General features: G+C 43.8%; 1 protein-coding gene across 1 annotated transcript in view; it reads left to right on the forward strand.

Moving 5' to 3' along the window:
• The first annotated feature begins 2143 nt into the window (after positions 1 to 2143).
• LOC132886083 (cytochrome P450 4A6) overlaps positions 2144 to 25296 on the forward strand; it is a 46151-nt gene continuing 22998 nt past the window's right edge. The window contains exons 1-4 of the mRNA XM_060920636.1: positions 2144 to 2344; positions 12089 to 12233; positions 12769 to 12813; positions 18079 to 18206. Of these exons, the coding sequence (XP_060776619.1) occupies positions 2144 to 2344; positions 12089 to 12233; positions 12769 to 12813; positions 18079 to 18206 (519 nt within the window). The remainder of the gene's footprint in view (positions 2345 to 12088; positions 12234 to 12768; positions 12814 to 18078; positions 18207 to 25296) is intronic.

Raw genomic sequence — 25296 nt, forward strand, 5'->3', positions numbered from 1 at the left:
TGGCAGGGAACGCCAGATTAAACATTAAAACTGCCTTCTGAGCACTGTATCTACAGGCTACCACCTAAAGAAGGAGGCTACCAGAAAGGCTTCTCTACTCCGTACGATTTTACTTTCACTACGACGTTACTTTGAACAGAGTATCAAAAAATTGCAAGGTGATATGATAAAGTAAGGCACAGTTTACTTACAGTCTTTTTTTTTTTGAAAAAACGATGCAATCGTTTTCTGCCTTTTGGCACCCTTCATCATGCCGTGTTGGGGTCCTGAACTAGCAGGAGCTGTCCCCGATATGCCTGTCAAACTTGTGGGTAACCATAGCAACCAAGCTCGAGCTCGCAACCTGTGCAGTCTGCGCAGTTGCAACTATATATACTGCTGTGCACCCCAATAAACCAAATGGTAATTAGTCTTTTGATTTTTCCGTGAGGTTTGCCTTATGCAAAGAAAGACAGCATAGACGTTTTTTCCTCCCTATAAGTGGGGGGGACCGAACGAGGTGAATTTAAATCTGGGTGGGACGAATCCCCCCTGTCCCCCCCTTTATCTGCGCCCATGCTCACCAGTTAACCTAACCTGCATGTCTTTGGACTGTGGGGGGAAACCGGAGCACCCGGAGGAAACCCACGCGGACACGGGGAGAACATGCAAACTCCGCACAGAAAGGCCCTCGCCGGCCACTGGGCTTGAACCCAGACCTTCTTGCTGTGAGGCGACAGCGCTAACCACTACACCACCGTGCCGCCAAAAAAAAAAATTTTTTATATATATATATATTTATTTATTTTATTTTTTTTTTACAAATTTTATTAACAATGTCAGTTTTACTTAATAGTGTGTGCCTACATGCAATCTGAATTATTTAAACATTTCTATCAACTGACTCTCATTCAACAGTGAATTTCCACTGACAGACTCGTATCATTTCTCTTCTTGGGTGCTCGGCAAAGCGCCCCAGAAGTGCAGCGAAATAGCCAATCGTGTATGGTTGCTAGGGAAAAATAATAAATATTTGGCCAATCAGCATCGCCGAATTTAATAGTTTTGGGGCGCTGGAAATTTCAGCCCTGCTACAGAAAATGTAGCTCTCTCTCTCTGTCTGTCTGTGGTTAGAGGTGATGTTCAAAACTAGACTTCTGGTTCATACTGGACAATAATCACACATTTTTCTTGTCATAGTTTGTATTCACAACAAGAGTGTCAACACTGTGTTTCACTCCCCCCCCCCCATTTCACAGAAATACACCTCATTTCATAGTCAGTCACTCTCTCACACAGAAATCTTACACTCACCTTAGAATCAGACACACACATTGGAAACCTTCCCCCTCTCTCTCTCTCACTCACTCATTCACACACACACACACACACACACACACACCACCTCTCTCTCTCTCTCTCTCTCTCTATTTATTTTCATACAATCACTCAGTCCCACACTCACCTTAACCTTCCCTCTCTCTCACTCACTCATTCACACACTCTCTCTCTCACACACACACACAGTTGATTTGTATAGATTCAGCTGAAATCATACCCTTGCTGTAAACTTCTCTCAAGAACTTGAGTATTGTATTATATTTGATACCGCTCCTTTCCAAACCATAAATGGAGCCTAATATATAGCTGTAAATTGTTAATTTACTTTATCTGTGAAACTGCTGATTTTGAGAAGGAAATTAAATTATTATTGTGGAATTGTTGTCATTTTCTGACTGTAATTTGAATGCTTATACTGGACTAGGCAGAGAAATCTATTGGCACACCAGCCCCACCAAGAATTTTTTTCACCAGCCGCCACTGCAGATACTGTATTAGATACTATTGTGAAACTGTGATACATCAACACACTGGAGGAGGTGATTTAAATGTAAGCCAGTCTGTAGAGAAGAGCATATGTCAGTACTTAGTATTTCAGGATTTTTAGTATACCAGTACTTCACTATACCAGTAAAATTGGCTGTAACTCACTTTACAGTATATTTAATACCATGCTCGGTCAACCAAAGTTTGGATGAACATCTGTGTGTGTGTGTGTGTGTGTGTGTGTGTGTGTGTTTGGAGGTGTGTTCTGCACTCACTCAAAGGTACAGTGACCGCAGAATGTTTGTTGGCAGACGACGACGGTCTGTTGGGATGAAACATGGCGTTGTACAGCTATTTCACGAAACTTGCACCTTTTAACTTGGAAGCGTTTCGCTTCCATCATGCCTTTGCAGTCGTGTGTATAATCTACATTTCAGCGCTACTGATTAAATGGTCGATAAAGAGAAAGCAGTGGTTGCGTGCGTTGGAGCAGTTTCCTGGACCTCCTGGTCACTGGCTTCTCGGACACGTCCCAGAGGTAGGAGTGATGGGTTTTAATCTGTCTGTGATGAAGAATTGACAAAGTATGGTCTAGAAATGTAGACCTCTACAACACAGGATCTGTGCCTCACGGATATCCAACAGTCACTGACGCAGACACAGCTGTTCACAGCTGTTTCTCAGTTTACAGAGGTGAAGATAGTTTCAGGTTGGATATTCACCTGGGATCCAGCGGTGCCTTCATCCTCAGTTTCACGACTCTTAAACACACCCGTTTCACTTAGGGACCGTCAATAAATTACAATATTATATGGACACTAGTGTTTTCTCATCTCATCTCATTATCTCTAGCCGCTTTATCCTGTTCTACAGGGTCGCAGGCAAGCTGGAGCCTATCCCAGCTGACTACGGGCGAAAGGCGGGGTACACCCTGGACAAGTCGCCAGGTCATCACAGGGCTGACACATAGACACAGACAACCATTCACACTCACATTCACACCTACGGTCAATTTAGAGTCACCAGTTAACCTAACCTGCATGTCTTTGGACTGTGGGGGAAACCGGAGCACCCGGAGGAAACCCACGCGGACACGGGGAGAACATGCAAACTCCACACAGAAAGGCCCTCGCTGGCCACGGGGCTCGAACCCGGACCTTCTTGCTGTGAGGCGACAGCACTAACCACTACACCACCGTGCCGCCCCTATAAGGAGAAGTATAAAGCCATATTAGCCTGTCAGAATCATGAAAATACAAATGACCAGTGTGGGCGGTTTTGAATTCTACTTTGCGGGCAAAAAATGGCTTGGGCTGGTTGACAAAAATTGGGCGGGTTTGACATTAGTTCGGCGGGTTTTTATCAGATGTTTATAAATATTTTGCACCAACGTTCTGTGTGAGAATGCAGCCAGAGACACTTATATAGCCTTAGAAGGACTTTGATGCAGCACATTCTATGTACTGTCTACGTGCACTAGTCTACATCCAATCCAATCCATATTAAACTAAGCCAAATTATGTTCTTGAATGTGCGAAGGAAATCAGGAAAAACAGCTATCTTTGGTCAATTGAGGCAAGTCATAGACCTAGTTTACCCACTACCCCTTAGGTATTTTAAACAACCAAAATCGAGCATTGGCCTAAATTAATCATTAACAATAAACATTAATCTAATTAAGTATTATTTAAACAAAAAAATGTTGACGTAACTGTAAGACTAATATGAATGTGTGTAATGTAGTGCAGAAACTGAACTCATAAACTAGTAAATAAGAATGACGCAATCCATTCTCCATTTTCTCTTCTCATGTTACATTCAGCCATGCATTGCAGCCTAACTTTTTTTTTAATTGAAGTATATAAAACAGGTACAATCTAACAAATCCACAAAAATCAGGATAACAGATGAAGAAAATACATGGATGTAGACAAAAATAAATTAAGCAGAATAACTAGGCCTATAAAATTAATAAAACAAACAGGATAAATAAAAAGATAAATAAATAAAAGACAAATAAAAAATAAATAACCTCAGCAATGCAGATGTTAGATATGCATCGTAGCCTAACATAGCCTACATAATATTATGCGTGTGCGTCACCTACTGGTGCATGTAGGATTCAGAACACAGCAGATGATTGCAAAGTTATAATCTGATTCAACCATACTATAGCCTAGTACCAGACGGCAGATTTTTCACCTCCAGCACTGACGGTCTCATGTTGCCATTTAGAAGTTGTTTGCATTGTTGTTCGATTTACAAATAGTATACTGGTCTTTAGCTGCATATTTTTACTTTACAAGATACACTGTAAAAAAAATTTGTTGTTTTAACTTAAAAAAGTTAGTGCAAGGGCTGCCTTAAAATTTTGAGTTCACTGAAATTCACATAGTAAGTTAAATTGTTGTGAACTTACTATATTAATTTCAGTGAACTCACAATTTTAAGGCAGCCCTTAAGGCAGCCCTTGCACTAACTTTTTTAAGTTAAAACAAATCATTTTTTACAGTGTAGGCATCAAGTGCATTTTACATTTTGGGCGGTTTTAAGTGCATTTTGGCGGGTTTTGAGCATATTTTGGGCTGGAAAACGTCAGCAGTATCTGGCAACACTGCAAATGACATGACGGCGGCGGCGGCGATGTTGGTAAGCAGCAAGCCTTTGTCTTGGTGGGAGGAAAAGTGCCTGAAAAACTGCGACCCTCCTCGCAGTTCTTCTCCTCTGCTCCTCATAAAGCAGTTGTAGTCCTATTTGCAAATGCAAACAAACCAAAAGTGTTTGCAAATAGTAAAAAGGACGACCACCCGTGTTGCATCCATGAGACCATCAAACCAAAATATTGAGCACCTGACGCAAATATTGTTCTGTGACGCATATCATGATGTCGGGAAAACTTAAAACTCTGTTTTCCACTATTTACACACAGGCATGAAAACGGAGTTTTCAGAAATCTCCACTTTGCTCGGAGTTTTCAAAGATATCTGTTTTCAGTGACTGAAAACTCCGTTTACGTGTAAATGAGAGGTGCAACCGCATAAATAAATATGTGCCTTCATAGATATCCGGCTACGTGTAAACAGAGCAACAGACACAGCAGATAGGTTTAAAAGCCCGAACTCGGGCGGCGGTAGTCACCACACGGACGCCATCCTCCACCAGGCTTCTGAACCATGTATAATGGCGAAGCCCAAGGGCTGTTAGAATGCCGTACGATGTCAAGGCACTCCAGCGTCTCGAACTCTGCCTTGGCAATGGCGAGCTTCCCAGGATCCAAGCGCCTAGCCCACGCATGAACCAGGGAACCAACGGTTGCAATGTGGTGCTCCACACCATGTCTGACCACGCTGGATGAGAAAGTTGGTTGGGTGAGGCCGGGGAACTCCTCCAGGAGGCGTGAGAACTCATTCGCCGCAAAGGTGCTGGACAGACGGGACGAACTGAAACAGCTAAGTGTGCAGGGGAGTGAGATAAAAGTCTCTGCGTTGATCAGTCGTCGGTTTCTAACGTCCACCAGAAAGCCATGAGCACAAAGGAAATCCGCGCCCAGTAGGGGCGTGGACACTCTTGCCACCACAAAGTTCCAGGTAAACTGTTGTCCACCGAAAGACACCACTGCGCTGCGCTCACCGAAAGTCTGGATGGAGCTACCGTTCGCGGCCTCCAATACGGGACCCCGTTTACCCTGCTGAATGTCCAAGTCTGTAGCAGGCAAGACGCTTACCTGCGCACCTGTGTTACAGAGGAAACTACGTCTGGAAACAGCATCAGTGACAAACAGCAAACCGCCTGCATGGCCGACGCTCATTGCTGTAAATGAGTGCCGGTCCCCCCCCCCATTTCCCAACACCCTGAAACGGCAGGGTGGGCGGCACTTTGTAGCCTTGGGCCCGAAACGAGCGTGGTAGAAACACAGACCTTGCTTCCTTTGTTGCACTGCAGCGACGAGAGCTCCCTCTGGTGGCACTGATTCTGCAGCACAATGGTGGACAGCTGCCTTGCAGTGCTGCATGACAGAAAAAAAAATTAATCTGCCTCCTTAGCCAGGTCGTGCGGGTCACTGATGGAAGAACCAGCAAGCGCCGATCTCACCTCCCCTGGCAGCTGCTGAAGGAAGAGCTCCCTGAAGATAAAACAAGGCTCATGTTTGCCGAGGAGAGACAGCATGTGGTCCATCAGTTCCGAAGGCTTTGCGTCACCCAAACCACTCAATGAAAGCAAACGGCGAGCTCGTTCGGAATCGTTCAGTTTGAAAGTCCCCAGGAAAAGCGCTTTAAGGCTGCCATATTTATCCTCAGCCGGAGGATTCTGCAGCAAACTCACGACTCTGACAGCGGTTGAGCTACCCAGTGCTGCAACCACAAAGTAATATCTCATTGCATCGTCCGTTATCTGTCTGATTGTGAATTGAGCCTCCACTTGAGCAAACCACACCGCCGCATGACCTTCCCAAAACTCCGGTAGCTTGAGCGCAACAGCGTTAGCCTCCATTGTAGTTAAAAAAAAAACTCTTAGGATTACCGTCCAAAGAGTCATCTGGGTCACCAGTGTAAAGGTGTTGACACAGTGGGGAGACACAGACACAGCGGATAGGTTTAAAAGCCCGAACTCGGGAAAACTTTAATCCTCTCAAAACTTACTGTATGTCAGTTTTATATGTAAAGTCTAGATGCGCCAACCGACATCATCATAACGCGACACAGTAAAGAGCAAAACAATGACTCAACAGGTAATGCAGGACGTGACAGAAACAATCATTTCAATTGAACACCTAATAGCTGGCTGTGAATTATGAACAATGCAGTGCCCCTACACATGCCCCCCCAGAATTCACAAAGTCAGACAAGTTCATCCAGTGAGGTGGGCGCAGTGCTCGGCCAAAACTACTCTGGCCTTCAGGCACTGGGGCCGTAGGAACAGGAAGTTCAGGGTTTGTGGACTGTGGAAGCGTGGTAGATGGCGGACGGCCCTGCCGCGGGGGCTGGGCAACCACCACCGGAGAATCTAAGTCCAAGTGAGCGGGTTTAAGGCGGTCCACTGACACCCAGTCTCACTTGCCCCCGACATCAACAAAAAATTTGTCCCCCATTTCCAGCACCCGGAATGGACCATCGTAGAGCGGGCACAAGGGGCTGCGGTGAGCATCATGATGGATGAAAACGTATGCCGCATCCTACAGTCCTGGTAAGAGCTGCGAACGTGGCATGCCATGCTGAGAGGTGGGCACTGACGCAAAAACCTGGGCACCCTGGAGGTGCACCTGCCACTGCTGACCAGCAGACCATGGGCGGGTAACTTCAAGCAAGAAATCACCCGGCACTCACAGAGGCTGCCCATAGACCAATTCGGCTGCAGAAGAACGTAGATCCTCTTTGGCAGCAGCCCGCAGCCCCAACATTACCCAAGACAAACGATCCACCCAGCTTTCATCACGGAGGCTTGCCCGTAATGCGGCTTTCAATGAATGGTGAAACCACTCACATAGTCCATTGGCTTGCGGGTGGTAGGCTGTGGTGCGGTGTATCTGTGCTCCGAGGCTGTTGGTGACTGTAACCCATAACTCCGATGTGAACTGCAAGTCGCAGTCTGATGTTATGCCAGAAGGGATGCCGAAACGGGCTACCCATGTGCTCAGGAATGCCCGCGCGGCATCAGCCATGGAGATGGACTGGAGTGGAATGGCCTTGGGCCAACGAGTGGTGCGGTCAACCACAGTGAGCAGGTGCGTAAAACCCCAGGAGGTCGGCAAGGGTCCCACCAGGTCCACATGTACGCGGTCGAAACGTCTCTCCGGGAAACGAAAGGTTTCAAATGGGGCTTTGGAGTGACAGTGCACCTTAGCCCACTGACATTCGAGGCAGGCGGCGGCCCAGTCATGAACATCCTTTTTAAGGCCATGCCAAACAAACTTTGCTGCCACCAGCTTCTGTGATGCTCTCCTGCCAGGGTGGGAAAGGCCATGCACCACATCAAACACCTGCCTGCGCCAACTGCCAGGAACAATGGGTCGGGCCTGACCTGTGGATACATCACAAAACAGGGTGACACCTGCATTGCCAAAAGGAACATCCGCCAAATGCGGTCCACTGATGGCAGTCCTGTATGCCTGAACGTCAGCGTCATGGACCTGGTCGGCTGCCATGCGGACATATTCCACCCCGAGATGCACTGCCCCCGCAAACCGACGCGAGAGACAGTCCGCCACACGATTATCCTTCCCTGCCACATGACCGATATCCGTTGTGAACTCCGAAATAAAGGAAAGCTGACGCTGCTGCCGGGCAGACCACAGCTCTGAAACCTTGGCCATAGCAAAGGTTAAGGGCTTGTGGTTCATGAAAGCAGTGAATGCTCGGCCTTCCAACAGGAAACGAAAGTGTCGTACGGCCAGGAACAGGCCTAGCAGCTCTCGGTCAAACGTGCTGTACTTCCTCTCAGCTGGGTGCAACTGTCGGCTGAAAAAGGCCAGTGGCTGCCAAGCACCATCAACTAGCTGTTCGTGGACGGCCCCAATGGCATAGTCCGAGGCGTCTGTTGTGATGGCAATAGGGGCATCCGGGGACGGGTGTGCTAGCATGGTGGCATTGGCCAAGGCTGTCTTGGCATCCATGAACGCCTGAGTCCTTTCCTCTGTCCAGTCAACTGTGTGCTTAGCAGCCTTACCCTTAAGAGCTTCGTAGAGGGGACGCATGAGGTGGGCTGCATGTGGGACGAAACGATGGTAGAAAGTCACCATGCCTAGAAACTCCTGTAGGGCCCTGACCGTGACCGGCCGTGGGAACTGGCATATGGCCTCCACCTTCGCAGTCAGTGGAGCTGCGCCCTTGCTTGTGACATGGTGGCCAAGGAAATCAATGGCAGACAAACCAAACTGGCACTTGGCTGTGTTGATGATCAGTCCGTGATCGCTCAAACGCTGAAATAGAATCCTGAGGTGTGCCAGGTGTTCAGCCTTGGAAGTACTAGCAACGAGAATGTCATCCAAGTACACAAAAACAAATGGCAGGTCTTGCAGAACACTGTCCATGAGTCGCTGAAAAGTCTGAGCAGCATTTTTTAACCCAAATGGCATGCGGAGGAATTTGAATAAATCAAAAGGAGTGATGACAGCGGTCTTGGAAATGTCCTGTGGATGCAGCGGCACCTGGTGATAACCACGGATGAGGTCCACCTTTGAAAAAATTACCTTACCAGCCAACCGGGCAGAAAAGTCCTGAATATGAGGAACAGGGTAGCGGTCGGGTGTAGTGGCCTCATTCAAGTGGCGGTAGTCACCACATGGACGCCATCCTCCACCAGGCTTCTGAACCATGTGTAATGGCGAAGCCCAAGGGCTGTTAGAATGCCGTACGATGCCAAGGCGCTCCAGCGTCTCGAACTCTGCCTTGGCAATGGCAAGCTTCCCAGGATCCAAGCGCCTAGCATGCGCATGAACCAGGGGACCAACGGTTGCGATGTGGTGCTCCACACCATGTCTGACCACGCCGGATGACAAAGTTGGTTGGGTGAGGCTGGTGAACTCCTCCAGGAGGTGTGAGAACTCATTCGCCGCAAAGGTGCTGGACAGACGGGACGAACTGGAACAGCTAAGTGTGCAGGGGAGTGAGATAAAAGTCTCTGCATTGATCAGTCGTCGGTTTCTAACGTCCACCAGAAAGCCATGAGCACAAAGGAAATCCGCGCCCAGTAGGGGCGTGGACACTCTTGCCACCACAAAGTTCCAGGTAAACTGTTGTCCACCGAAAGACACCACTGCGCTGCGCTCACCGAAAGTCTGGATGGAGCTACCGTTCGCGGCCTCCAATACGGGACCCCATTTACCCTGCTGAATGTCCAAGTCTGTAGCAGACAAGACCTGTGTTACAGAGGAAACGACATCTGGAAACAGCATCGGTGACAAACAGCAAACCGCCTGCATGGCGGATGCTCATTGCTGTAAATGAGCACCGGCCCCCCCCCCGTTTCCCGACGCCCTGAAGCAGCAGGGTGGGTGGCACTTCGTAGCCTTGGGCCTGAAACGAGCGTGGTAGAAACACAGGCCTTGCTTCCTTTGTTGCGCTGCAGCGACGAGAGCTCCCTCTGGTGGCACTGATTCTGCAGCACAATGGTGGACAGCTGCCTTGCAGTGCTGCATGACAGAAAAAAAAAAACTTATCTGCCTCCTTAGCCAGGTTGCGCGGGTCACTGATGGAAGAACCAGCAAGCGCCGATCTCACCTCCTCTGGCAGCTGCTGAAGGAAGAGCTCCCTGAAGATAAAACAAGGCTCATGTTGCCGAGGAGAGACAGCATGTGGTCCATCAGTTCCAAAGGCTTTGCGTCACCCAAACCGCTCAATGAAAGCAAACGGTGGGCTCGTTCGGAATCATTCAGTTTGAAAGTCCCCAGGAAAAGCACTTTAAGGCTGCCATATTTATCCTCAGCCGGAGGATTCTGCAGCAAACTCACGACTCTGACAGCAGTTGAGCTACCCAGGGCTGCGACCACATAGTAATATCTCATTGCATCGTCCGTTATCTGTCTGATCGCGAATTGAGCCTCCGCTTGAGCAAACCACACCGCTGCATGACCTTCCCAAAACTCCGGTAGCTTGAGCGCAACAGTGTTAGCCTCCATCGTAGTAAAAAAAAAAAACTCTTAGGATTACCATCCAAAGTGTCGTCGGGGTCACCAGTGTAAAGGTGTTGACACAGTGGGGAGACACAGACACAGCGGATAGGTTTAAAAGCCCGAACTCGGGAAAACTTTAATCCTCTCAAAACTTACTGCATGTCAGTTTTATATGTAAAGTCTAGACGCGCTAACCGACGTCATCATAACGCGACACAGTAAAGAGCAAAACAACGACTCAACAGGTAATGCAGGACGTGACAGAAACAATAATTTCAATTGAACACCTAATAGCTGGCTGTGAATTATGAACAATGCTGTGCCCCTACACCACTCGTATTTTTCATACAGGGTGGCACAGTGGTGTAGTGGTCAGCACTGTCACCTCACAGCAAGAAGGTCCTGGGTTCAAGCCCAGCAGCCAGCGAGGGCCTTTCTGTGTGGAGTTTGCATGCTCTCCCTGTGTCCGCGTGGGTTTCCTCCGGGTGCTCCAGTTTCCCCCACAGTCCAAAGACATGCAGGTTAGGCTAATTGGTGGCTCTAAACTGACCGCAGGTGTGAATGGTTGTCTGTATCTATGTGTTAGCCCTGTGATGACCTGGCGACTTGTCCAGGGTGTACCCTGCCTCTTGACCATAGTCAGCTGGGATAGGCTCCAGCTTGCCTGCGACCCTGTAGAAGGATAAAGCGGCTAGAGATAATGAGATGAGATGAGACAGAATCTCCTGGATGGCAGGTGTCTACATTCCTAGATCATCCTTCAACTTTCTTCAGTACAGACAGATCAAAACCTATCAACCACTATTAATAATGTGTAAAAATCTAAACATGCACGTGAAAATATAGCTATGGTGGACTACAGTATACTGTTTGCAGACATATATCATATATAATGTCATATTACATATATATATATATATATATATATATATATATATATATATATATATATATATATATATATATGTATCCTTGTCTATACATATATTTACCCTTCTACATGTACATAGCTTTTTTGTTTTGTTTTTTTGTCTACGCTTTTTTTATCTGTTTGTACTAAGAGAGCTAAGTGAAACCGGAGTCAAATTCCTTGTGTGTGTTCACATACCTGGGAATAAAAGTGATTCTGATTCTGATATTACAGAGTCTTTCACATCAACTGAATGGTTTGCAAACGGAAAAGCCACACAATGGGCTATAACCTAGTATTACAGAATTTGATCCCTTGCCTACTTTTTTGTCCAGAGACTCAGGGCAACAAATACAACCCTTTGTCTATTCGGTTTATTGACATACTGCTAGAATTTAGCTTAAATTATTGTGCTGTCACAGAAAACACATGATGTAATACACGGAATGCTCTGGCATTATTAAACATTGCCATGCTGCATCTTTATGAATATACCAGTAAATTGTGAATAAGTTGCAGTGTGTATACATTCTTAGAAGAGAAATCTGGTGCACTATTCTTATGTTTGTCCCTCTTTAAGATAAAAAAAAAAAAACCTTAAAGGTTCTGTGTAGAATTCTATGTACAACAATGTTCCTTTATCATAGGTTTTTAGTAAATCCCCAAACACTTTCTATTTAGACTGTATCAGAGGATATGTCGACTCTGTGCTTCACATTTCTTGCCACAGATTTCTGTTCAAGCTTGACTATGTTGTTTTTCAGTTTAAGCAAGATGGGGAAGATTTGCAGAGGATATGCAAATGGGGAGAACGTTATCCCTATGCTTTCCCAATGCAGTTTACCCCTGATAGGCTACATCTTTTTGTCCATCACCCATCTTATGTCAAGGCCATTCTGGCAACAGCAGGTGAAAATCTTGTTTGCCTATAATTATAACAAACTATGTGTGTTTTATTATAAAACAGTCGGTTCTGTTCAACTAATTTGATTGGACAAGCGGTGTTCCATGATTTCTGATATTGGGACATTTCATTGTTTGTATCACTCCACTTGTCTGTGTTTGTGACATAAAATTCCAATTCTAGCAATCATTTGTTACATTAAAATCATTATACCCTTATTGCAGAATGCCAATCAGTCTGTGCATTGGTATGGCAACACACGTAACACTTTATCCAGCTAAGCTATTCTTATAATTAAAGAACTGCAAGGAAAGCAGTATCACATGCACAATCGTGCTGTTGTACTGAATACTGACATGATTGTGATTACCTCCACAGGCATGCCCTTATTCACAGGCATGCCCTTATTCACAGGCATGCCCATATTCAGAATAACAGCACTCTTGCTTGTGCAATATTGTGTAATTAAATTATAATCTATGGTTATTTGATTGACTTCATGTATATACAGACCTTCTCTTTTTCTTTCTTGTTTCACAGGACCAAAGGATGACATGGGATATGGATTTCTCATCCCTTGGATAGGTAATATTGTACAACTCCAATTCCAAAAAAGTTGGGACAAAGTACAAATTGTAAATAAAAATGGAATGCAATGATGTGGAAGTTTCAAAATTCCATATTTTATTCAGAATAGAACATAAATGACATATCAAGTGTTTAAACTGAGAAAATGCATCATTTAAAGAGAAAAATTAGGTGAATTTAAATTTCATGACAACAACACATATCTCAAAAAAGTTGGGACAAGGCCATGTTTACCACTGTGAGACATCCCCTTTTCTCTTTACAACAGTCTGTAAACGTCTGGGGACTGAGGAGACAAGTTGCTCAAGTTTAGGGATAAGAATGTTAACCCATTCTTGTCTAATGTAGGATTCTAGTTGCTCAACTGTCTTAGGTCTTTTTTGTCGTATCTTCCGTTTTATGATGTGCCAAATGTTTTCTATGGGTGAAAGATCTGGACTGCAGGCTGGCCAGTTCAGTACCCGGACCCTTCTTCTACGCAGCCATGATGCTGTAATTGATGCAGTATGTGGTTTGGCATTGTCATGCTGGAAAATGCAAGGTCTTCCCTGAAAGAGACGTCATCTGGATGGGAGCATATGTTGCTCTAGAACCTGGATATACCTTTCAGCATTGATGGTGTCTTTCCAAATGTGTAAGCTGCCCATGCCACACGCACTAATGCAACCCCATACCATCAGAGATGCAGGCTTCTGAACTGAGCGCTGATAACAACTTGGGTCGTCCTTCTCCTCTTTAGTCCGAATGACACGGCGTCCCTGATTTCCATAAAGAACTTCAAATTTTGATTCGTCTGACCACAGAACAGTTTTTCACTTTGCCACAGTTCATTTTAAATGAGCCTTGGCCCAGAGAAGATGTTTGCGCTTCTGGATCATGTTTAGATACGGCTTCTTCTTTGAAGAAATATTCCTGAGCCCATTTTGTGATTTCCAATACAGAAGCATGCCTGTATGTGATGCAGTGCCGTCTAAGGGCCTGAAGCTCACGGGCACCCAGTATGGTTTTCCGGCCTTGACCCTTATGCACAGAGATTCTTCCAGATTCTCTGAATCTTTTAATGATATTATGCACTGTAGATGATGATATGTTCAAACTCTTTGCAATTTTACACTATCAAACTCCTTTCTGATATTGCTCCACTATTTGTTGGCGCAGAATTAGGGGGATTGGTGATCCTCTTCCCATCTTTACTACTGAGAGCCGCTGCCACTCCAAGATGCTCTTTTTATACCCAGTCATGTTAATGACCTATTGCCAATTGACCTAATGAGTTGCAATTTGGTCCTCCAGCTGTTCCTTTTTTGTACCTTTAACTTTTCCAGCCTCTTATTGCCCCTGTCCCAACTTTTTTGAGATGTGTTGCTGTCATGAAATTTCAAAATGTCTCACTTTCGACATTTCATATGTTGTCTATGTTCTCTTGTGAATACAATATCAGTTTTTGAGATTTGTAAATTATTGCATTCCGTTTTTATTTACAATTTGTACTTTGTCCCCACTTTTTTGGAATCGGGGTTGTACAAGAGATATACATTTATATCTACAAACTAAATTAATAATAGTGGAAATTCAAAGTCTACAGGAGTCAGTTAGTAATTTGATTACTAGGTAATTCATTGCTAGTAGTGAACAGTGGCAGGTAGAGCACCCACTAATATTGCTCAAGTAAAGGTTCTGTTACTTTTAAGAAAATGTTGACCCAAGCCGAATGGCACCGATTGGGATCTCTCTAATACAAACAAGTCTAGTACTTCTTGTTACTAATTTTTATGAAATACCCTTAAAATATACTTCAAAACAAGAAGGAAGCTCATCTCATCTCATCTCATTATCTGTAGCCGCTTTATCCTGTTCTACAGGGTCGCAGGCAAGCTGGAGCCTATCCCAGCTGACTACGGGCGAAAGGCGGGGTACACCCTGGACAAGTCGCCAGGTCATCACAGGGCTGACACATAGACACAGACAACCATTCACACTCACCTACGGTCAATTTAGAGTCACCAGTTAACCTAACCTGCATGTCTTTGGACTGTGGGGGAAACCGGAGCACCCGGAGGAAACCCACGCGGACACGGGGAGAACATGCAAACTCCGCACAGAAAGGCCCTCGCCAGCCACGGGGCTCGAACCCGGACCTTCTTGCTGTGAGGTGACAGCGCTAACCACTACACCACCGTGCCGCCCAAGAAGGAAGCTATTTAAGAAAAAATATTTCAGACATTTGACCTTTCTGTGACCATGACCCAGTTTGAATCAATTTCAAAATCTAATAAGTTCATTTGCTGGTTGCAATGAGAATTCGCTATGAATACTATTCAACCACTTCTTGAAAAATCACACTAATGAGAATATGGGACAGATGCGCAAGCAGACAGGAGGATGAATAGGCACATGAATGGACCAATGGGAAAAACTGTAGATACAGATGTACAGAAAATGGGCCTTGGGTTCCTGAACACAAACATGTAAGTAACATACCTGTATGAGAAACAGGAAGGAAACTATTGAAGAAAAACTATTTTGCCTATTTGGCATTGCTGTGACCTTGTTTGGATTGATCTGAATCAGTTAAACTTCTGATTACAATACTAATTCCATATAAATACAAACATTCAACCACTCGTTCCTGAGATATTGCACCAACAAGAATCTCAGACAGACACACAGATGGGCAACCCAAAAATATAATGCCTCCACACCATGAAAACCTAATATTATAACTGAGCAGTTACAACCCCGATTCCAAAAAAGTTGGGACAAAGTACAAATTGTAAATAAAAATGGAATGCAATGATGTGGAAGTTTCAAAATTCCATATTTTATTCAGAATAGAACATAAATGACATATCAAATGTTTAAACTGAGAAAATGTATCATTTAATGAGAAAAATTAGGTGATTTTAAATTTCATGACAACAACACATCTCAAAGTTGGGACAAGGCCATGTTTACCACTGTGAGACATCCCCTTTTCTCTTTACAACAGTCTGTAAACGTCTGGGGACTGAGGAGACAAGTTGCTCAAGTTTAGGGATAGGAATGTTAACCCATTCTTGTCTAATGTAGGATTCTAGTTGCTCAACTGTCTTAGGTCTTTTTTGTCGTATCTTCCGTTTTACGATGCGCCAAATGTTTTCTATGGGTGAAAGATTTGGACTGCAGGCTGGCCAGTTCAGTACCCGGACCCTTCTTCTACGCAGCCATGATGCTGTAATTGATGCAGTATGTGGTTTGGCATTGTCATGCTGGAAAATGCAAGGTCTTCCCTAAAAGAGACGTCGTCTGGATGGGAGCATATGTTGCTCTAGAACCTGTGTAGCGGCCAAAGTAGAATTCATATAGATGTGAATTACAAAAAGGTATAAATAATTTCATTTGAGTGTGTAATTTCATATAAGTAGTTTATTTCATGATTAAGATGATGAATAACATGTGGCAAGGTTAGAAGAATTAGAATTAGAACTAGAATTAGAACTGTCTCACGCTTCTTAAGAATTCATATGTGAAGAATTAGAACTAGAACGGTCTCAGCTATTATAAGAACGATCTCGCGCTTTCTCAAGGCAGATCTCGAGAAGCCGTGGAAGCGAACAGTTTTTCTTAATTGACTCGCTGACTCACTGACTCTCTGCATCTTGGAACCTTCGTAATTGTTAAACCGAGGATTAAAGTTCAACTTTCAAAACGTTTCAAGTGGATTTATTGCCAGGCACATGGACATTGAGAGTGGAAACAGTTACTTTGGGTCAGAGACTTCGTCAGCATAAGCTATAGCACTTTTCTCAAGGTCTCACTAAGAACAAGCCTCTACAATAGTAAGAAAAACTGTTCGCTTCCACGGCTTCTCGAGATCTGCCTTGAGAAAGCGCGAGATCGTTCTTATAATAGCTGAGACCATTCTAGTTCTAGTTCTAATTCTTCGAGACAGTTCTAATTCTAGTTCTAATTCTAATTCTTCTAACCTTGCCACATGTTATTCATCATCTTAATCATGAAATAAACTACTTATATGAAATTACACACTCAAATGAAATTATTTATACCTTTTTGTAATTCACATCTATATGAATTCTACTTTGGCCGCTACATACCCGGCCCCTAATTGCTTTCTATCCTAGAAACAAGTACAACATTGAATGTACTTAACAGTCCTTTTCATTCTGCTTCTTGAAGCAGGCAGAGTTTGGTGATCGGCCGCTCAAGTTCGTTCAGCATTGATGGTGTCTTTCCAGATGTGTAAGCTGCCCATGCCACACGCACTAATGCAACCCCATACCATCAGAGATGCAGGCTTCTGAACTGAGCGCTGATAACAACTTGGGTCGTCCTTCTCCTCTTTAGTCCGAATGACACGGTGTCCCTGATTTCCATTAAGAACTTCAAATTTTGATTCGTCTGACCACAGAACAGTTTTCCACTTTGCCACAGTCCATTTTAAATGAGCCTTGGCCCAGAGAAGACGTCTGCGCTTCTGGATCATGTTTAGATACGGCTTCTTCTTTGAACTATAGAGTTTTAGCTGGCAACAGCGGATGGCACGGTGAATTGTGTTCACAGATAATGTTCTCTGGAAATATTCCTGAGCCCATTTTGTGATTTCCAATACAATAGCATGCCTGTATGTGATGCAGTGCCGTCTAAGGGCCCGAAGAGCACGGGCACCCAGTATGGTTTTCCGGCCTTGACCCTTATGCACAGAAATTCTTCCAGATTCTCTGAATCTTTTGATGATATTATGCACTGTAGATGATGATATGTTCAAACTCTTTGCAATTTTACACTATCAAACTCCTTTCTGATATTGCTCCACTATTTGTTGGCGCAGAATTAGGGGGATTGGTGATCCTCTTCCCATCTTTACTACTGAGAGCCGCTGCCACTCCAAGATGCTCTTTTTATACCCAGTCATGTTAATGACCTATTGCCAATTGACCTAATGAGTTGCAATTTGGTCCTCCAGCTGTTCCTTTTTTGTACCTTTAACTTTTCCAGCCTCTTATTGCCCCTGTCCCAACTTTTTTGAGATGTGTTGCTGTCATGAAATTTCAAATGAGCCAATATTTGGCATGAAATTTCAAAATGTCTCACTTTCAACATTTGATATGTTGTCTATGTTCTATTGTGAATACAATATCAGTTTTTGAGATTTGTAAATTATTGCATTCCATTTTTATTTACAATTTGTACTTTGTCCCAACTTTTTTGGAATCGGGGTTGTATAAAAAGTGAAGACTTCAGACTGCTATTTTGTCTCTTCAGGGGAAGGTTTACTTATTGCTGATGGACAGAAATGGTTTCGCCACAGACGACTCCTCACACCCGGATTCCATTATGATATTTTGAAACCATATGTAAACCTAATGGCAGACTCAGCCAAGGTTATGCTGGTGAGTCAATCTTTTATGGAGTTTTAGTCCTATCTTTAATCAAGAGCATGGTCTTTCCATTTGAGAGCAGTATTTACTTATTTCATGTACAGATTTTGCATTCCTGAATCTTCTGCTCACAGATTTCCGCACGCTTGCTCAGACTTTGGTCAAACAACCTTAACAAAATTCACCAATCAATACAATGCAATATGATGTTGACCAGTAAAATTGTCACTGCCTCCTTGGGTGGATTCACTTTATTTACAGGTGAGTTACTGTTTAACAGGGGTTCATCTGCTCCCACCATCCAGGGCCCTGTTACATGAATGAAGTATTTGCAGTTCACATGTTTTACTGTTAGACTTTTGGACGTGATACATATATCAGTATCCAGTTAAACAGTAAATGCACACAAGGAGGCAATTATGGTTTCATTGGTACACTCTTAGAAGGAATGTGTCAAAAAATTACACAAATTGTGTGTAACACTCTCGTTTACACATTTTGTGTCAATATTAAATAAAATTGTGTTGGAATAATTCAGCTTTTTTACACAAAGTTATATGTAATTTTAAAATGAACACAACCTCTGAATTTGTTCGCAACATTTAACACAGTATGTGTAGACTGATCTGCACTACACAAACTCAATGTCAGGTTTTTAATGCATGAGCTATTTGACTTAGCTGAACAGCAGCCACCTGTAGTCTGATAATGACATCAACTTGCTATTTCATTTTCATTTTATTGTATACTGTTGTACATAACGTATCATATTTTATATTATAATCACTTGACAATGTGAATCACTAAAAAAAAATGCACATCTCAGTGGCCACTGAATGTCTCTGAACATCCTTTCCATTTCTCAGAGACGATGTAAACATCAATGCTAACACCAGTCATTTAGTAGCTTGTCAGTGCTTACTTACTACTCGCAGTAAAATACACTGGTCCTTTGCGGATAAGATTGAAGCCTACTGCTTACACCCCTGGAAATCATTGGAATGATAGTAACTCAGGTGAGGGGTTTCAGTGGGGGAATTTTAACTAATGAGGTTACACAAGTAGTGTAACATTAACACTAATGCTCTCTAACTTCAGCTTGAATAACTTTAGCTTGCTACTTGTTTTTAACAGCTTTATTCAGTGTGCTGTTGAAGCAGGTAAAGGCTGTTTTTTGTTGTAGTTACAGTAGTAGTTAGTTGGTTTTGGCTGACAAGTGTGTGCCTCATGCATAGTGTCACCGGGTAACACTAACTTCCAGTAACTTTGGCCGGAGTGTGCTATAAGCATCGTAGGACTTGTATAACATCTAAACCACCATTTTGACAGGGAGAGGATTTTCTCCAGTGACAGCTAACAACATTCTTGAGGTAAGTTGTACTTGAAATTGTTTCTTAATGTATATTTACACAAAATAATGACATCATCTGCTGCTGTTATTTTTAATACTGGTATAGTTTGGCTTCTAACAGAAATGTTAGACTGTGTATTTTACTCTATATTAACTTAAGATGTTTCAACATATTTGCAAACTTTGATGTCAAAATGGTACAAATACATCAGGGAGATTTTTTTTAAGTATTGTTACTCAACTTATGATTCAAATTTAACTTTGTGAAATATTTTTTGTAGTTGTGTGCCATTTTTGTTAGCATTTAGTTTGTACTTGGTATTATTAAAGAGCCTGACGTAACCTATAAGTTCAGCAGCAAGGGCTGGGATTAATTTTTTTTATTCAGCTTGCTAATTCTCTAACCTCGCTGTATAGCTAACTAAGATGTGCCTCATATAGCCATGGCTAACTTAATCTAGTTATGTCTGATGACAGGAATCCTTTTAATTCAAATGCATTTAAGAAAATATAGTTCAGATCTGGAAGAATGTTGGTGTATGAATGTGTAGCTGCAGCCTCATGTTAACATTAAGTGAATAGATTTTATGTTGAAGAAAAAGGAAATGAGATGTGATATCAGCTAATGTTTTGTGTAAAAAAAATATAATTAAAGTGGCTGCTGCATTATCTGTCTAAATGTTAACATTTTATTAATTTATTATGCAGAAAATGGACTAATCTGAAGACGATCCTCAGCCAGTGATTCCTGGGTCCTTGGATGATCAGAGCTACATCAATCCAAGATACAGTTTTGAAATAAGTGAAATGTATGTGGTTATGTGTCATGTTGCCTAATGAAATTAGAAAAATAACTGTTTTGTTCTGTGTTGGACATTTCCTTTATTTTTGCTGAAATTTTATGAAATTCTTTTCTATGAATTCATACTGTTATATTTTGCAGTTTGATTTCTGTGAATCTAATTGTTAATATTTCATGATAATAAATATGTTGAAGTCATTAATAGCGTGTTATTGTCATTAACTTATTTTGTGTCAAATAATACAATTTGTTGAGGGTTTTAGCCATGTTTTGGAACACAAAGTGTATAGCCAATGACAGTACATCATGTGTTAATTTTACACGTTTATACAGTGGTGCTTGAAAGTTTGTGAACCCTTTAGAATTTTCTATATTTCTGCATAAATATGACCTAAAACATCATCAGATTTTCACACAAGTCCTAAAAGTAGATAAAGAGGACCCAGTTAAACAAATGAGACAAAAATATTATACTTGGTCACTTATTTATTGAGGAAAATGATCCAATATTACATATCTGTGAGTGGCAAAAGTATGTGAACCTCTAGGATTAGAGAATAAAGAAGAATAAAGTTAATGTTTTGGAATGGCCAAGTCCTGACCTTAATCCGATTGAAATGTTGTGGAAGGTCCTGAAGCGAGCAGTTCATGTGAGGAAACCCACCAACATCCCAGAGTTGAAGCTGTTCTGTACAGAGGAATGGGCTAAAATTCCTCCAAGCTGGTGTGCAGGACTGATCAACAGTTACCGGAAACGTTTATTTGCAGTTATTGCTGCACAAGGAAGTCACACCAGATACTGAAAGCAAAGGTTCACATACTTTTGCCACTCACAGATATGTAATATTGGATCATTTTCCTCAATAAATAAATTACCAAGTATAATATTTGTCTTGTTTGTTTAACTGGGTTCTCATTATCTATTTTTAGGACTTGTGTGAAAATCTGAGGATGTTTTAGGTCATATACAGAAATATAGAAAATTCTAAAGGGTTCACAAACTTTCAAGCACGATGGTACATATTTGTGTTAACCTTCTTGACACATTCACTGCATTAAAATAACACTGAATGTGTCAAAATTAACACAAGCATTGTCCCAAAAATCACCCATTGATGTGTAAGAATTTAATCTAGTTTGTGTCAGTTTTAACACATCCTTTCTAAGAATGTAAACATCATACCTTGCATTCTATTGGTTGGTGAATTTTGATAGTGTTCTTCTGTGAGCAGAAGATGGCATGCAAGCAGGTTTTTGTTAGCAGGAATGAAGCAAATTTGCATGCAAACAAGGGCTATTTGGGAGGGGGAGTAAACATTGCAAAATCGGAATGTGAAATGAATAAATACTGCTGTCAAACTGAAAGACCACACTCTTGATTAAAGATGGGAACAAAACTATACAGTGGTATGCAAAAGTTTGGGCACCCCTGGTCAAAATTGCTGTTACTGTGAACAGTTAAGCAAGTTGAAGATGAAATGATCTCCAAAAGGCATAAAGTTAAAGATGACTCATTCCCTTTATATTTTAAGCAAAAACAATTTTTATTCATCTTTTACATTTTCAAAATGACAAAAAAGGAAAAGGGCCCGAAGCAAAAGTTTGGGCACCCTGCATGGTTAGTACGTAGTAACACCCCATCATGTATCACAGCAGTAGTTCATGGTCGCCGATGTCGTAGTTTTGGTCGGCTGGTAATAGGATGGCTCCGACCCCTGACTCGGAGGCATCAACCTCAACAATAAACTGCTTGGTAGAATCGGTGTATGGTGAGAATGGGTGCTGTGGTAAACCTGTGCTTGAGACTGGAAAAGGCTTTCTCTGCTTCCTCCCCCCACTTGAACTTGGTCTTGGTCGAGGTCAGGGCTGAGAGAGGTCTGGCCACTGTGCTGAAGTTGCAGATGAAACACCTGTAAAAGTTGGCGAACCCCAGGAAGCGCTGGAGCTCTCGTCTCGAAGATAGGGTGGGCCAGTCAGCGACTGCCTCCAGCTTGAGGGGGTCCATCTGGATCTTGGCTGGTGAAATGATGAACCCCAGGAACGAGACAGAGCCTTGGTGGAACTCGCTCTTCTCTGCCTTAATGAACAGCTTATTCTCCAGCAGGCATTGAAGATCCTGCTGGACGTGACCCCGATGTTCCTCCAGGGAGTGAGAGAAAATCAAGATATCGTCCAGGTAAACAAAGACAAAGGTGTTAAGAAAGTCCCTCAAGACATCATTAACCAATGCCTGGAATACTGCGGGTGCATTAGTCAGGCCGAAAGGGACTACAAGGTACTCCTAGTGGCCTGTGGTGGTGTTGAAGGCCGTCTTCCACTCATCCCCTTCCCTGATCCTAACTAGGTGATAGGCGTTGCGTAAGTCCAGTTTAGTGAACACCTCGGCTCCCTGGAGTAGTTTGAAGGCTGTCGTCATAAGCAGTAGTGGGTAGTGGTTCTTGACTGTGATGGCATTGAGACCTCGATAGTCAGTGCAGGGGCGGAGTGACTTGTCTTTCTTCTCCATGAAGAAGAATCCCGCCCCTGCCGGGGAGGAGGAAGGGCAGATGTATTTCACCATGGCCTGTCTCTCGGTGGGGGAAAGAGAGTAGAGACATCCCTTGGGTGGCGCCGTCCCTGGCAGGAGGTTGATACTGCAGTCATAAGGCCTATGAGGGGGAAGGGACACTGCTCAGGTCTTACTGAAGATAAGCTTGAGGTCCAGATACTCTGGAGACACATGAGAAAGGTTTGGAAACTTGCTGGCTGAGGTGGTTTGGTGGGAGGCAGAGCGGAGTTCAGCCATGAGGCCAGGCAGGAAGGACTCCAGCCTAAGATGGTGTGGTCAGTCCAGTTGAAGTGGGGGTTGTGCTGCATCAACCAGGGTAATCCAAGAATAATGGGAACGTGAGGGTGGTTCATGACGTGAAGTTATATAGTTTGAGCGATTACCTGAAATCCTTAGGTTGAGTGGGGTGGTGAGGTGAGTGATGGTGGTCAAGCCAGTGCCATTGAGTGTCAGGACGGTGAGAGGGACCTCGAGGGCGAGTAATGGGATTCCAAGATCCTTGGCGGTGGCGGAGCAGATCAGGTTCCTGTCCACCCCTGAGTCAACGAGCGCCTGAAGATGGTGATGCCAGTTGTTGAGAGTGATAACAGGGAGCAACGGTTGGTTGGCAGGGGACTGGTTCCGAACATTGCCCACCAGAGCCCCTTGATTCACTGGTGGGCTCATCCTTTTAGCAGGCAGGCTTGACAGATGTGTCCCTGCTGACTGCAGTAGAAGAAAGCCCCCATGCTCTGTCGGCACAGTCGTTCCTCCGCTGATACCCGTACCCGATCTACCTGCATGGGTTCAACGGATGAGGCAGGTGGTGGAGAGGGGTTGAAGTTGAGGCAGCTCCTCTCTCTCCTCTGTTGTTGAACCCACGCGTCAATACGATTGGCAAGGTCCATCAGGCTGGAGAGGTCCGACGGCAGTTCCCGCAAGATGAGTTCATCCTTGATGGCTTCGGACAAGCTATGTAGGAACTCGTTGACCAGGGCACTCTCGTTCCAACCGCATGACACTGCCAACGTCCGGAACTCGATGGCATAATCCGAGGTAAGATTATGCTGCATGCTGCAGCTCCATGAGCGCTCTTGCCGCCTCCCAGCCGGACAGAGAGCAGTCGAATATTCACCTCATTTCCTCAGAGAATTCCTTGAAGCTGGAACAACAGAGTGCGTCGGCATCCCAGACTGCCATCCCCCATTCCCTGATCTTGCCGGTGAGGAGCGTGATGGTATAGGCTACCCGGGAGCATTCTGTGGGGAAAGCCAGAGGTTGAAGCTCCAAGATCAGCGAGCACTGTGACAAAAAAGATCTGCAGGTACCTGGTTCTCCACTGTAGGGCTGAGGCGAAGGGAGTCTTGGTTCATGGAGAGCAGTGGTGGCGGGAGGTGAAGAAAGAGATGGCTGGGCAGGGGTAGGCACAGCTTGGGAGTGCTGGAGTTGTGTGGCTCGGAGGTTGAGTGAGTCGGACAGGGTGGCCAGGTTCTGGGTGATCTGCCTGAGTTCCTGTTGGTGGGTCCTGAGGGGGGCTCCTTGCTGCTGCATAGCCATTCTCAGATGGTTCAGTTCCGCTGGATCCATGTTGGCCAGAACGTACTGTTATGGGTGACGAGATGTGGTGAGTAGGATCCAAAAGCAGAAACACAAACCAGAAAATCCAATGAATAAAAAAAAAAGATTTAAAGTCCAAGAGAATAAAAGAACAAAAATAGCAAAAATAGTCCAGACAAAAAAAAAAACTGTAAACAAAAAACATAGCACAAAAACGTGAAAAAATGGCAAGACAAGAGTGCAAAAACTGTGGCAAAGAATAGGCAAAAACAGAGAGCAAAAATCCAGGAAGCAAAATGGCACAGAAACAATGTGAGAAACAGACAAGACGTTCTGGCAAAGTCCCCTTCTGAGAACGGCCTATTTATACACAGCAGAGCAGACCAGGGAGTGAATGCCGGCAAGATGGAAGTTCCATCCCGGACCCAGATTGCGCTGAGCTGGGAGATAATAAATCTCTGGAGTGGATGTCCAGGGCAGATCATGACAGTAAACACTTTTTGTAGCCAGCTAATAATCTTTCAGTTCTTACCTGGGGGATTTTCACACATTCGGCCTTGCAAAAGGCTTCCAGTTCTACAACCCCGATTCCAAAAAAGTTGGGACAAAGTACAAATTGTAAATAAAAACAGAATGCAATGATGTGTAAGTTTCAAAATGCCATATTTTATTCAGAATAGAACATAGATGACATATCAAATGTTTAAACTGAGAAAATTTGTCATTTAAAGAGAAAAATTAGGTGATTTTAAATTTCATGACAACAACACATCTCAAAAAAGTTGGGACAAGGCCATGTTTACCACTGTGAGACATCCCCTTTTCTCTTTACAACAGTCTGTAAACGTCTGGGGACTGAGGAGAC

Source organism: Neoarius graeffei, chromosome 5, assembly GCF_027579695.1.
Source record: "Neoarius graeffei isolate fNeoGra1 chromosome 5, fNeoGra1.pri, whole genome shotgun sequence".
NCBI lineage: Eukaryota > Metazoa > Chordata > Actinopteri > Siluriformes > Ariidae > Neoarius > Neoarius graeffei.